At 36.7% G+C, this 15,498-nt stretch overlaps 1 protein-coding gene across 2 annotated transcripts in view; it reads left to right on the top strand.

Annotated features, from left to right (window-relative positions):
* PARPBP (PARP1 binding protein) overlaps positions 1–15,498 on the top strand; it is a 45,322-nt gene that overhangs the window by 665 nt on the left and 29,159 nt on the right. Inside the window, exons 2-6 of one of the 2 annotated variants that reach the window (XM_072356661.1) lie at positions 660–812; positions 5,032–5,262; positions 7,943–8,047; positions 9,713–9,883; positions 12,721–12,875. In XM_072356661.1, the coding sequence (XP_072212762.1) occupies positions 663–812; positions 5,032–5,262; positions 7,943–8,047; positions 9,713–9,883; positions 12,721–12,875 (812 nt within the window). In that variant the 5' untranslated portion in view covers positions 660–662. Of the gene's footprint in view, positions 1–659; positions 813–5,031; positions 5,263–7,942; positions 8,048–9,712; positions 9,884–12,720; positions 12,876–15,498 lie in introns of those variants that run through there. The other variant, XM_072356669.1, reaches the window with a different exon arrangement.

The raw sequence follows: 15,498 nt of genomic DNA, 5'->3' as shown, positions 1-15,498 counted from the left end.
CTGGGTTGAAAAGGACCACAATGATCACCTAGTTTCAACCCCCCTGCTATGTGCAGGGTTGCCAGCCACCAGACCAGGCTGTCCAGAGCCACATCCAGCGTGACCTTGAATGCATCCAGGGATGGGGCATCCACAGCCTCGTTGGGCAACCTGTTCCAGACCTTCACCAACCTGTGTGGAATAACTTCCTCCTAATATTTAACCTAAACCTCCCTGCCTCAGTTTAAAACCATTCCCCCTTGTCCAATCACTATCAACCCTCTTAAACAGTTTTACCCCTTCCTGTTCATATGCTTCCTTCAGATATTGGAAGGTTTCCCAGGTGTCTTCTCTAAGCTAAACAAGCCCAGTTCCTTCTACCTCTCCTCACATGAGAGGTGCTCCAGCCCTCTGATATTCTTTCGAGTTAGTAAACATGCAAGGAGGACAAGAGGTCTTTATGAATGTGTCATTCATGAGCACTTTTTATCCCTTTTCCTAGTAGTTATTCTATTGTTAGTGAGGTAAGTCTTGCTTGACAATGGGTTTGTGGGATGAGTGCATTTTGTGGACTTGATATGGAAGAAGCAATAGCATACACGCTTAAGGTGAAGACATGCACAGGCCTCTCATGTTTTTGTATTTACAATCATTTCTCTTAATTCTGTGTTCTACTTTAGGCAATGATTTCTTTCCAGCAAAAGATTTTAAACTTAATCAAATATTTCAGAAGACAATGGCCCTTATTTTCAAACTCAGAAAGAACTACTGTGTGTGGAGCAGATTGCATGCTGACAGCATTACAACTGTCCATGGCTGAAGTCAATAAACAGGTTAGCATTCTTTCTATACGTTCTTGGAACTTCGTGTGTTTCAAACTTGGTTTGCTTACTAAACTTTCGATTTATCTATGTAAAACAATTGCTTTGGTCATTTCACTGTTGTTTTTGATCTGAGGGTGAGATGCAGCAAGGTGTTGTAAAATAATGATGAAGCACTTCATCAAACAGAGCTTACAGAAAGAACACCAAGAATAGATGTGTTTTTAAGTTGTTTGTTTGTTTTAGTGTAAATCCACAACTGTAGTAGTAAAATCTGATTGCTTCTGTAGCAGAGTTGGGGATTGAGATGTGTGAGGTGAAGGGTTGTCCTGCACTCAAGGGTCCTCAGGGTGAGAAGAACGCTGCTAGGAGTCCCCAGCCCTTGTGAGCACAACTGAAGAGACATGGGAGAGGCCAGGAGCAGCAGAAGCCACCTATTTATGTCCTCTATTGAATTGCATACTGCAATGACTGGGCTGGGGTTGTAACCTAGGCAAGGTGGCCACAACCTTCATGTGCAGATATATTCATCTAAACAGGCTTCCTGAGGAGTGAAATTGCTGCCGCGTCCTTCTGTTATGGGGATCTCCAGAATCTGCAAGTTTTGATAGGGGCTGAGAGCAGAAGTGGATGTCATAGATACAAGTGTGCCCATCTCAACAAACTTTTCCAACAAATGGCTGGGTTGAAAGAGGAAATTGCCAGGCAGCATTAAATCCTGGGTCTGGAGAGAATTATGTGCAGTATTGTGTGCTGACAGGCTGAAAGACAGTGGTGACTTAAATCCCTGCAAGGGGAGGGAGCTAAGCTAGCTTTTTGGTCTGGAAAAAGGGAGAGTGTGGGTAATGATTCAGACTCAGGAAGGGACAACCCCATAAAGTTGGTCTAACCAACCACCTGCATTAGAACTGGCACAATCAAAACAAGATGATGAATGTTAGTGACTGGGGATTCCTTGATGAGAGGCACTAAATTACCCATTTGCTGTTTGGATAACTTCTCTAGAGAGGTTTGCTGCCTGCCTAGAGGCCTTCATTTGTGATATCAAGAAGAAATTACCATGCATGGTAAAGTTGGAGTGCTACTGTCCTGCTCTTCTGAGACTGGTTTCATGAGGCTGAAGTGTAAGAGGCTTTATCACTCAGAAAGATGTTTCAGGATCTAGGAGTGCAGATAATGTTTTCCTTTAGCTTCTCAGTTGGAGGCTGAGACACAGGAAGAAGGAGGTTGAAGGTATCAGGTGAATCATTGCCTTTGTAGATGGTACCACTTTCAGGGTTTTGTGTTCTGTGCTCTCAGTTGCACCTTAAAGAGAATGAGTATACTGATGCTAAATGGAACACAATCGACCAGGTCGAGCAAGACTGTTTTGTCCTACATGCTGGCTGGACTGATTAACAGAGCTTTAAGCTAGATTTGATGGAGGAAGGGGAGGTACTTTGAATGACAGAGAATCATAGAATCACCAAGGTTAGAAAAGACCTCTAAGATCATCTAGTCCAAACATCCACCTATTACCAATATTTCTCACTAGACTATGTCCCTAAGTACAACATAGCAACATTTCTTGAATGCCTCCAGAGTTGATGACTCCACAATCTCCCTGGGCAGAAAAGCCAGGAGACACTCAGTTTATGAAGCAGCAGAAAACGAACCTCAGATTTGTTCTAAAGGAACTGAGGAAGGCTTTTCAAAAAATGATAACACTGCTGATAGCCCAGCTGAAGTGCCTCTACACCGATGCATGTGACACAGGAATTAAACAAGAGGAAATAGAAATGATGGAGCAATTAAAAAAATATGACTTAATCGCTATCACAGAAACATGGTAGGAAGTATCATGCAACTGGAATACTGTAGTCAGGAAGTTCAACTTTTGTAGAAAAGATAGGCAGGGGAATGAGGGAAATGGGTGTTGCCCTTTGTGTTAAGAAATTGATAGATTGCAAGGAACTGTCCTGAGATTTTTTTTTGTTCCTTCCCAACTACTTGGGTCACCCTACCAGCCTTTTGCTGAGAATGTTTGGCTCTGAACAACACTGCTTAGCAGCAATATTGGTGTGTTATCCACATTGTTTTTTTCATAGAACCAAAACGTAGCCTCATATCAGATGCTCTGAAGAATTAATTATGTCCCAGCTGAAGCAAAGAGACTGTGGAACGTAACGCTGCCATGTCCGTCATGGAATGAAAATCCAGAACTTTTTGAACTTCCTTTGGGTATTAGTCTGCTGGCATATGCTTACTGCAAAGCATCATATTCCTATTAACATTCCCTTTAAAACCAGGTACTCTTGACAGTTGACTGTGTAAGGAATAGCAGGCACTGTCACAGTGAGTGTCTGATAGTGGAAGTTAACACCTGGAGTGCAAGTCTTCTTGAATTTCAAATATTCTTGCAGTGCTACTGTAAACTTTGCTGATCTCTGCAGGTCCTTTGTCTTGCAAGAAAAGGTTTTGATTTACTAGGTACCATATTTAAACTGTACTGTAATTTAGCTTGAAAAAATTCTTTCAGAAGTAAGGAAATAGTGAGACAACTCCTTTTCTCCTCCAACATGCTATTGTCTTGATTTTCTTGAAGGTGGTTACAATATGGTTACATATCTAGTTGTTTGAGAAGTTGGAGTGGAAAATGTGTGACCTAATTTTCTTGCAATCTCTTGAATAGCGGGCATTTTCATGGCACTGAATTATGCAAAAAACCACATACAAATTTGAAGATGGATATAGGGCCAATTGTTGAATTGCAGAAGTTAGAATTATGTATTTACCCCTGCATCCCAAGCCTCATCTTTTGTCTCTGTTACCTTAGTTCAGTCTAACTAGTAGCAAATGTCTCTGCTACTGTGTAATTTCACTTACATGCAGTGTCTTAGCACAGTTTTTTTTTGTGTGTATGCAGTTTGGCTTGCATGGATTGAAACAGATTCATTGGCTTTCTCAGTGTTGCAGTCTTTAACCATCGACAATATTCCTCTCCTTCGCTGGTACCTGTGATGGATAAGCACAGTCACTAACATGGGCTGCCACCCACACTGATCTGGAAAGCTTAATTAAAGTGTCTAATTCCCCACTCACAACTGTAAAGCACTTGCTATAGAAAAGGGTACTCCTACTGAAAGTAGAAAAGACAACAGAAATGAAATAAACAGGGTTGGAAGATAAGTGTAAGATTGTTTTATACTATACAGTTAATGTTAATTATGGTACTGGATCACTCCAAACTAGTGCCTTCTATTTATGTCTATGGAAACTATGACAGATAGAAAGATCACAATAATGCTACTTGATAGTGTTTTGTAGCCAAGACTTTATTTTTCAACATAGTCACTGTGCTTTTTCATAAGTGATGAACAGGAGATTGCATGCTGCACTGGTAAAAATCGTCAGAAACGGAGGTGTGACCCACTGTTGCCGTTATTGAAACACATCACCTATTGCCTCACTGTGCTCACATCTGTTGAAAGTCAGAGTGCAATTTTCTCTACATGGAGTAATTCAGTTACACACCTTTTCTTCATCCACACTTCTACGTCAGATGCAAATTTGTCAGTCTGCCCCTCTGCTGCCATGTCACACAGCAACAAAATGTAATGAAATACTGGCAGGAACGTTCAGCCTCTGCTGCCATACTACTGACATATGCCTATGATGTTGTGGGCCAACAAAATAAAATAGGAGGCATTACTTTTGGACCTGCCCATGAGCTTAGGTGTGTCTTGCTTTAATGCATTCATTAGGTCTGTGGCAACACTATCAATATTCTGCAAGAGTAGAAGTGTATTAACATTGGGGGGGGGGGGGGGGGGAAGCTCATTTTTTATATTTGGACATGAGATATGTTTTCTCAGATCACTACTTGAAGGAAGTTAGTAGGGCTCTGTTTACTACTTTTGGAATGCAAACATCTTTCGCTGTGAAATCTCTTTCTGCAAATAATTGATTTTGTGTTAAAGTCCTATGAAAGTCAATGTCCGTTCCTGTCAGCAAGGTTCAAAATGTATGCCTGGTATTTTAAAGATCGAGAACAAGGACTGCAAATTCCAAATAGTCAGCTGTAAGGCAAAAGCACTGAAAGAACTTCAGTTATAAATAACACTTAATTCATTACAAATGCAAATATTTAGATTATAGTAGTTTTTCTTTGAAGATATATGTGCATTTTGTTTTAAAGTAATTTTTAAAACTATTAAGTATAATACTTTTTTTTTTTTTTTTTTTCTATTAGCACCATGGAGATTTCACAGTGTCTCTCAGTGATGTGTTGGAAACTTGGAAATATTTATTACATGACAAACTAGGATTATCGTATGAGAACATGAAAGAACCTGAAAATTATGCTGACTTTAAAAAGGCCTATCATACCTTCTTAGCAAGCAGCAATATGTTAGATATAATAGACATATATCAAAAGTGCCGTGATCTTGCACTTGTGTCTGAAGATGAAAGCATAGCCCCTGTAAGTATTTTGTTCGATTAAGCTCTGATACTATTTTGATGCTTCTGGTAATGATTATGGATTTACAATGCTTCTAAAGTATGCGCGGAAGTCCTGAAGTATCCACAAGTTACTTGCTTTTTCTGTGTGGGGAAACAGGTGTGTTTAAATTATTAAATCTTTTAAAGACTGATAAGACTATTCAAAAATTACTTTTTTCTATCATCCTGCTGCATGTGTCAATCTCTTCTCCTGTAGTTTTTCTGCCAGAAAAAGAAAAGCTGAACTGTAGAGGTTTGATATGACTGGATCAAATCTTAATAATTAATGTGTTATGGAATTTTGGATGTATGTTGCTATGCAGTCCGAATATTTTTTTTGTCCTAGAAATAACACATTTTTAAACACAAAGTCCTACATATTCTTCATGTAACTTCTTTTGATGCTTTTTGAGAAACCAGAAGAGATTCCACTTCAGCTCAAGCGTCTGTTGCAGTTCATTGCTGTTCAGTTATTGTAATTCTGCACATAAGGCCATGCTGTAGGTTAGAGAAGTTACAGTGTGTAGTAGAATCTGACTATTAAAATAGCACAAATTCAAATAATCTTTCAGATCAAAATACATTGAAAAATATTAGCTGTTGGAAGGTACCTACAAAAATTGAGTTCAACTGTTAGATTACTTTGGGACTGATCCAAAGTTAAAACATGTCATTAAGAACATTATCTAAATTCCTCTTAAGCATAGACAGGCACGGAATGTCAGCCACCCCTTTAAGATTCCTGTTCCAATGTCTAACTAATCTCTCTGTTAATTTTTTTATAATGCCTAGTCAGTACCAATCCTGATACAGCTTTGAACTGTTCTCGTGTGTCCTGTCACTGAATACCAGGGAGAAAAGATGAGCAACTCCCTCTTCACTTCCTCTCCTCAGGAAGTTGTACAGAGCAATCAGATCATTCTTCAACCTCCTTTTCACCAAGTTTAACAAACACAGCGTTCACAGTTGTTCCTTCCAGTTGTTGCCTTCCAGTTCTTTTAACTAATTTTGTTGCCCTTCTCTGCACACAGTCAGGTATCTTAATTTCCTTTTTAGAATGTGGAGCCCAGAACAGCATATTTGAGGTGAGACAGCATCAGTGCTCTATGTAGTTGGAGAATGACCTTGCTATGCTGTGTTTAACGTACCCCAAAATGCTACTTTCCCTCTTGACTGCTAGAGTACGTTGCTGACTCATGTTGTGCCAGCTGTCAACCAGAACCCCCAGATCCCTTTCTGCAGGATCCCCCTCCAGTCTCTTGTCTCCCATTCCATATGTATGACTGGCATTACTCAATCCCAAAAGCAGAATCCAAAATTTGTTCTTGCTAAATTTCATGCTATTGTTAATGGCCCAGTGTTCTGATCAATGTAAATCTCTTTTAAAAGGCTCTCGTCTCTTCAGAGTCAACAGCACCTCCCAGTTTAGTATCACCAATAAATTTCAGAAAGATGCATTTAGATCCATATGAATCATTGATGAAAATATTGAATAGAACTGGTGTCAAGATTGAACCTTGGAGAATGTTGCTGGTGACTGGCCACCAAATACATGTACTCCTCTCTTTACTGCAACACTTTGAGCCCTACTGTTCAGCCAGTTGTTCACCCAGTGTACTATGTGCCTGTTTGTTTCAAACCTGGACAATTTATCCATAAAGACTGTGAGAGGGACAGTATCAAAAGCTTTGCTAAAACGCAGAGAAACTACTTATGTTTTTTTCCTTTCTCCCCCAGGGAGATCTTACTGTAGAAGGATATAAAATTAGTGAGATAAGGCTTTCTTATCCTGAACCCATGTTGGCTGGGCTGATGATTGGGTTGTGTTAGTAGCAACTAAAAAACTTTAAAATATAAGTGTACCACATGAGTTTGATTTTTGGGCTTTCTAGAGCATAGAAAATTTCAAGACAGAGGATGGTGATAATGAGAAAAAAAACAACAAAAAACAAAACAACTTTGGATTTAGAGTCAACTATTTCTATCTTGTAAGAAAAATCACAGAGAAGAGCAGTCTGCTCCCAGGAAGGTAAACTGAATTAATAGATTAAAAACTAGAAAATAAAAGATAAAATATTTCTGTAGCTTTGAAGAACTCTTCCTACTGAGTCGGGAATAAAGCTGTGTCCATGAAAAAGTAGTCAAATACTGGAACAGGCTCCTGAGAGAAGATATGGAATCTCATCTTCAGAAATATTGTTATATTTCTATACTTCAATAAGATTCAATGACAGGTATACTTATAACAAGTTTGCCTGCTTCCTTAAACTCAAAGAACCTCCACTCAAGCATTCGGATTACTGGATAAAAAAGAAGTTACAAGGAGGACTGAAGTTCAGGAAGCTCTAATTTCTTTTTTCAGTGTAAAAAACTTGAGGTTAATGGGCTTTTCATATCCATGGTGTAATGTTGTCTTTTTTGTGAAAGATGAACAGCTGCTTTTAGTGCAAGTATCTTACAAATGTGTACAAGATCTATAAGTTAATTTGAATCTTACGCATCATTTCTGTCTAAACATTTCTGATTCTGAAGACTAAAGAAGAAGTAAGCTTTGGGTCTCAGAAGACTAGCAAGCTGTGAGCAATCATGGTTTCATTTGGTTTTAATAGTACTTCTGCTTATTAGTCGCCTTTAAATTGATTTGATTCTTTTTATTGAAGGTTCAACTGCTAGAATTTATTTCTGGTGTAATGAATGTGTCAGAAAGTAATGGCTCTGTTCTTCCTTCTACACCAGTCAACAGACAGGATCAGAGCAGTGTGAAGGTAAAAAATATTTCTATCTTTTTTGTAATGCTGTGTAGATATGGGAAACTTAACACAAGGTGAAATGTAACATTGCTTCCATTTTTCAATTATTGCTGTTAAAATATTCCAAGTTTAAAAGTAATAAACAAGTGTATTCAAATTGTATCACTTCAGTGTGTGTATGGGGCAAGTACACAAACTTATACTCTGTTGGACAGTCCTTTTATGGCAAGCATTTGGTATGTAATCTGCCTTTAAGCACCTTTAAACATTCTGCATGTATACTATCATTCAAAGGCAGTCTTTACTGAGAGTTAAATGATTTGCCTGATGCTGCCAAGTGAAGTGCTAAGTGGTGTAGACTTATTAGGTTTCATCACCTTGTTTTCATTAGCTCATATTTATTTCCTTACAGAAGAAATCTGAATAGCAACTGTAGTGGTAGCTGTAGCAAAGCAAGCAAGTCTTGTTTATTCCAGTAAGTGAGTAGAGACTTTCTGGGAATATGTGATTCAACTTCCCAAACAAGAATCTGAGAATACTGTATTGCAGTGCTTGAAATGCTAGAGCTTTTGCCATTTCCAGGCTTACTTTCCTCACCAGAAGTAGAAATTTCAATACAGTGTATAGGTACAAATCAGAAAATAGTTCTCAATGTGTGAGCAAACATTCTCCTAGCAATATGATATTGGGCTGAAAAAATGCTTCAATGAAATGGAGTTTGGTGCTTTTCTGTTTTTTTTCCACTACAGTTCTTCCCTAGATAGCACTTCTACCACTAAGCTAATGGCTTGCTTGACATCAGCTTGGGTAGTAAAAATATTTCTTGCCCCTTTTTCTTTCTATTGAATCTGTCCTCTTACACTGTTACATATTTTTGAATTCCTATTGAACAAGAAAAAAATCAGTAGAAAATAAAGGCTTTCTCATTAGTTTTCTTTCCATCAGTGGTCTTCTGTTCTTTTTTTGCTTATGATAAAGGTAAATTCTTCAATTCTGGGACTGTTGTTCTTACGGGATCCTGAACAGTGCTGCAGTATAAATAACTACATTGATATAATTAGGCTATGTGTGTGGAGTTAATATAAAATTTTAATTCTTCAGTCAGTGAGACTTCTATGATTGATATCCCTGAGAATCAAGGGGAAAATTAGTGAATCTGAAGTGGAGCTGGTGAGGTGATTAAAATTTTAGCCTACTTGAAATTAATGTAAATTCTTTATGCGGTTTCATGGTATTAGAATTTTACTTTGGGATATAAAAGGAATATCTGTTAGGAGATTTCTAAGCAGAAATAGATACCCAATTTTAATAACTAGATGTCACAGAATCATAGAATGTCTTAACTTGGAAAGAACATTAGAGATCATCTAGTTCCAACCCCTTCTGTGGGTGGGGCTGCAACCCACAAGGTCAGACTGCCCAGGGCCCCATCCAACCTGACCTTAAATGCCTTCAGTGGTGGGGCATCCACAGTGTTTCTGGGCAGCCTGTTTCAATGTGATTATTCAAATATAATACACTTAAATTTAACACATATTAATCATGCTGGCTTTTGTCAGTACTTCCAGAATTCCCATATATGAAGTAATAATTTGAAATTATGAAAAGTGAGACACTTTTATAAAGTCTCATTAGTAGCACAAATGTAAGACCAATTAATGTTGATGCTTTCTTATACAGGTGATGCTCTTTGCCAAGAAGTGTTTTTATTCGTATTTAAGCCTGTTGGTGAATTCTAAGGATGATCTGGCATTGGCTCGTATTCTAAATGTTCCCGATAGAGGACTTGGTAGAGAAGCCTTCACTAAATTAAAGCATGCCTCACAGGAGAGAAAAATGTCAATTTTCCTGGTATGTGAATCCAATAAAACTTACTGTACATCAGAGATAATGAAATAGATTTATAAACATGAAATGTTGCTTTAGTCTCATCTGCAAGACTAACATTTGCAAGCCAAGTCAATCACCATCATAAAGAGAGTTTCAGGGCTTTAAAAAAATAAAATAAAACCAGCACAACAGATTTCATCTGATAAAATTGATGATTGCTTGGTCATGAGATCTAAAAATACACAAAAAATACAAAAAATTCTGCATGTGTTCCTCTAGAGTGCTAAAATATGATCAGGTAAAAATAGGAATCTCTCAGCAAAAAGAATCTAATAATAATATATTTAGAGTGCTGCAAGTACATACTTTGGTCTATGCATTTGTTAATCTGTAACCTAACATTTCTTTGCACAAAATGCCAGCAATCTGAAGAAAAAAAAAATTCCAGTGTTTGATGTGTAGAAAAAAGACCAAAATTTGGAGAAGTATTGCTGTTTTTTTCAGCTCTGACTCAGAATTTTTGGAGTGTAATTCTTGCCATTCATTTACAACTTGATCAGTCTTGAAATGTTCTCCAACGTGTGATTGATATGGGATATTCTTGCTCATGTTATTCTCAAAGGCAAAGAGCTGGAAATTAAAAAGACAAATGATGGTGTTCTCCCTTATACAGGAACAAAAAAAACCTGCAGCATAAATATATAGTACTCAGAGAGGCTTGGACCTAAAGAATAGAATTTTGTATGCAAAGTAAATTTAAATTTATAATTAGAGCAGTTATAGCCGGCACAGAGCCTTCTCAAAAATAGATGAGTAAGATTTCTTTCTCCAGAGAATCACTGTGGTCCCTCATATTCAAATAATCTAATTTTGCATACGCAGTGGGATCTGTGCAGTCAACAGTAGGCCAAGGAAAAATAGTATGGGTATGTAAAAGTCACTTAAGCAGCTGCACTGTTGCTTCAGATTTTACAGTTGAAAAATATGGAAAATTTGTGAAATCTCCATTCCAGGATTAATTATTTGAGCTCCTAACGCTCTGTTAAAATTGTATATGAAAAAAAATGTTGTGTTTGGACTGGATTTATTGCTTCTTACTCTCAGCTGCCAGAGGGGAAACTTCTCTACTGCGTAAAGAAGTTGTCTTTTCTGGCATCTGTGTCTTGTAGAAGTCCTGCAAAGCCAGAATACTTTCCACTGGAAGGCAAGGTCCTATGAACTATACTTTATCCAGAAGAAATCTTCAGTGCAAAAGCAGGAATACTGGCAGGTTTATTCTCTTTGCTAGAGTAATTCCAGTTGTATTCTTTAAAGTCCCAAGAGCTTTATGATTTAACTGTGCGGTCTGAAATTAAATTGTATAAGTAGAATTAATATTACTGTATCTGTTAAGTGTTTTAGGTTGTTATCTTTAACTTTTATGGAGAAATTTTATTTTACCTATTGTCTTAAAATCTGAGGGGTTACACTTTCAAGTGTACTGTGCTGTTGTGGTTTAACCTGGCAGACAGCTCAGCACCACACAGCTGTTTGCATGCTCTCTTTGTCTCTTAGTGGGATGAAGTAGAGAATCAGGGAAAAAAAAAAGTAGGTATCATAGGTTGATATTATAACTATTACTAAGATGGAAAAGGATGAGAGAAATAGTTGTAATGATAAGAACATTGATATATGCAAGTGATTCACAATGTAATTCCTTGCCACCCAATGACTAATTCTCAGCCAGATGCCGAGCAGCAGCAGCTCCCTCACCCCAAATTCCCCCAGTTTTCTATTTGCATGATGTCATATGGTATGGAATATCCCTTTGGCCAGTTTAGGTCAGCTGTTGTGGTTCTGTCCCTTCCCAGCTTCTTGCGCAACCACTGCTCTCTCACTGGCTGAAAGCTGAAACATCCTTGGCACTGTGCAGCACTGCTCAGCAGCAACTTAAACATCAGTGTGTTATCAATGTTGTTTTTCTACTAAAGCTAAAACACGGCATTGTAGCAGACAATATGAAGAAAATTGACTCTTTCCCAGCTGGAACCAGGTCAATATCCTTATTCTGCATTGTTTACGTAATGCTCAAGTCCTACACTTTTCAATACATCCCAATTACCATCACCTTTTCTGCTTTCTGATGTATACACACAAATATCGATGTAGACTTTAGGCCATTTCTCTATATTGTATGTGGAGTTCACTTAATCTGTGACTTTGGGCTCCATCTGTTGTAACAGTCCTTCAGGATAAGTGGGTTGCTGGTTGTTGCATGCATCTACCAGACGCTGTAAGGAAAATCAGATCCATCCCAGCTGAAACCAGGAAAACTGCTGCTGGGACATCTCTTATTTTCAGTGTCTTTATATAAAATATATGGAAACTTTCAGAATGGAGTATCTGTGGTGCTAGAACCTTTAGCTATCATAATTTTGTTTTTAGAAACTTTGAATATTCATAGTATTTATTTTTACTCCTAAAAATAAATATAATTCTCAAGTCAATTTTTATGTGTTTGTGTTAAATGTTCCCAGGCAGTAAACAACCCTCTAAATGTAAGCTTTGTTTTTGTTATGCCAGTATATGCGTTTAAAGAGCAGCAACAGCAACAAAACTATGCAATGTTAATAAAGTGAAAGTTTTTCTTTTTCAATTATCAATTTAAATATCAAATCACTTGGGTCATTTTCATTAAACTTGTAGCATCATAGTATTGGGCTTGCAAATATATATGGAAAAATGTTAACAGCTTGCAATTGAAAGGTATTCTGCTGATTTCAGTTAGTTTTCTACTATTATCCAGCTGTTGTGCAGTTTATGTATCTGTGGGAAGTAACTTCAAAATATGTACATTTTCTAAATATTTCTCCTAATAGATGGCAACATCTTTTATCCGAACAGTAGAACACGGAGGAAAAGGCTTTTTGGCTTCGTTATTTGATCCACTAAGAGCCCATGTAAAGGGGCTTTCTAACTTCATTAATTTTGTTGACAAGCTGGGAGAAATTGTTGGTGAAATCCCAGATCCAAGGTAATAGAATTTCTATTGTACTTCTGTCTCTTTTGAGCAACTTTTTATTTTTTCTTGCTTGTCTGTCTTGAGGAGGAAGTCAACAAAAGAAGATCTAATCACTTATGTAGACATTTTCTTTGAAGTCTTTAATTTTTAGCTAGAAAAATATATAAATATTTGAGAAACTGCTTGGATAAGCTTCTAGGTTTTGAGGCTAATAAATTGTATTAAAGTTTTTCTAGATTGGTGCATGTATGTGTATTTGGTTAGTTCCTTAATTGTAAATGAATTTCCAAAAGGGTTTAAATCATGTTGGTCTGATGAAAACATAATCATCTTTTTCTTCCTTATTTATGACTCCTGTTATGTTATAGCACCATATTTACTTCTCTATAAAAGACTCCATTGTCACTCCCTTGGTATTAAGAGCTGATAAATACTGACAGGTTATTTAGCCTTTTAGTTCTCTTATTTTTAACAACAGAAGCTGGTTGTATTAATTATCTCTTGGGAAGGCTCTTGAAGTTTTTTGGGTTGGGATGTTTCTGAAGACTTGAAGTTAATCTTGTGGGCAGGGTTATAAATGTAAGTTAAGTTACACACAAGCATCGGTATAGAAGTTATTTAAATTAGCAGCTGCTAGCATTAGGACAAGTGTTGGTGTTAGGGTGGAGTAGTTTTTTAAATGATAGAAGTTAGCAACATTTTTCATTTATAGTCAGTAATTTTTTTGTATAGAATTTTAGCCAATTACCTATTATAGTTCCATGCTCAAAAATCTGTTTTAGTTTAAATAGTCTAATTTATGCAGTTCTGAAAACAAAATTTTATAAGGCAACAAGTCTTATTTAAATTACCATTCATATTCCATTGAAGTTGGAAGTATTTCTGAAGTAGTTGTTTTTTTTCCCCTCATACAGTTTTTGTTTTACTTTTCAATGCTGTTTCTTGGTTCTTTCATTTGGACATTCTAGGTACCAGAAACAATCTGCCTGAGTCTGTAATCATGAAGGAAAACTTCTGACTCAACTTCTAACATATGCTTTTTTCCTTATTTAAGTAATGTCTGGCATTATGCATTCATAAAAATGAGGGAAGAAAAAACATTTGTGTACCAGATTATATTTTAGGATGGACAGACTACTTTCTTGTATGTGTGATTCAACAAATTGTAACGTAAAGTGTTACTCGCATTAGTTACCCTTCTGTTAAAAATGTGAGAAAAATCAGTAGTTGCTAGGGAAAATTGGAATTTCTAATTGGGAGAATTATCTTGAGCTTGGGAATTATTTTCAACATTCATCTGTTTATTCTGTTGCTTTCTCTTTTTTTTTTTTTTTTTTTTTTTTTTCCTGTTGCTGTACCTGCTGTCCTTTTCACTACTCTAGTTCCTATTATAATTCTGTATAGATGGTATGAGAATCTATATTATTTTAGGACATAAATCTCATTAACCAGATTCTGGCACAGTCAGTAGATTACATATGTATATGTAGGTGTCATAGTTTGTTTCGCTTGCCAAGAACAAAAGCTAGCTGTGTTGTATTTTTTTGCTGTTATCTTTCTTGCACTCTAAATGGGTTTTATAACTGCGAGATATAAAAAAATGAACAAACAAACCACTGCTATCGTGTGTATATGTTTCTATATCATGTAGCTAAATATTTGCAGGACAACTTATACAATTAGATACCAATTTGTTAACTGTCTTCAAAAGAATATTCTTTAGAATGCTGAAATTCTCAAATTTAAGGATCACAAGGTTTGTTAACAAAAGGAAACTATGCCATTTTCCTTTTGTGAGTACAGACAGAGTCCTGCCTGTAATTTTACATTTACTATGAATTCCAAAAAAAGCAGTTTAACAAAAGAGAATTCTCTCATTCTGTTACTACTGCGGAATGAGGAACAGGAAAAAAAATAAACTAAATGAAAAGCCAAGCAACAGTGCAGCAAGTTTTTAGTTGCTTACTCTTTAGGAGCCTGCTCAAAAATCTGGGAGGAAACTGAGCAATATGTCTGCAGCATTGCTGTTGCTATGCTGTAAAGATCTCAGTATTTTCTATGCTACAAGGCACATAAGATGTTTTTTTCATCAAGTCGTTCCACTAAGAAAGAAACTGAACAGTAGATGAGTAGAACAGTGGACTCTTAATGAAACTGTGATTGTTTGATTCAGGTGAGACACAAAGTTTAAGGAGATCTTATAGCAGGAGATAGTAAAAACAAACAAAAAATGCCACCAAAACAGTATTTTCAAGGAGTATTCACTGAGCGGAATAAACATTCTGACAAATCTCTGAATTTTTCTTCTCATTCTCTAGTCATGTAACATTAGAAGGCATCACTAAACTTTCAACAATCAGTAGTAGCATGAACATTCCTTAAAGTTGGGGGATGCTGTAAAGCTTATAACCCTAAAAATACTTAAGGATTCTCTACATCTTGGACAGTGTTTATGAAGTAAATGGAGAACCTGGATGATCTACTTGTTTCTGTCTCTAGACAAGAAACATAAATGTTGCAATTTCTAGTGAAGTGGATGATTGTTACACACCTACTGAACCGGAGGCTCTTTTATGATGATATAAATTAAAACCTGCATGATTCATCTATTATTTTTGAAATCTTCCTCATTAAG

This window comes from Excalfactoria chinensis, chromosome 1, assembly GCF_039878825.1.
Source record: "Excalfactoria chinensis isolate bCotChi1 chromosome 1, bCotChi1.hap2, whole genome shotgun sequence".
Classification (NCBI taxonomy): Eukaryota; Metazoa; Chordata; class Aves; order Galliformes; family Phasianidae; genus Excalfactoria; species Excalfactoria chinensis.
The sequence above is the reverse complement of the archived record's forward strand: the minus strand, read 5'-3'. Positions and strand labels throughout refer to the sequence as shown.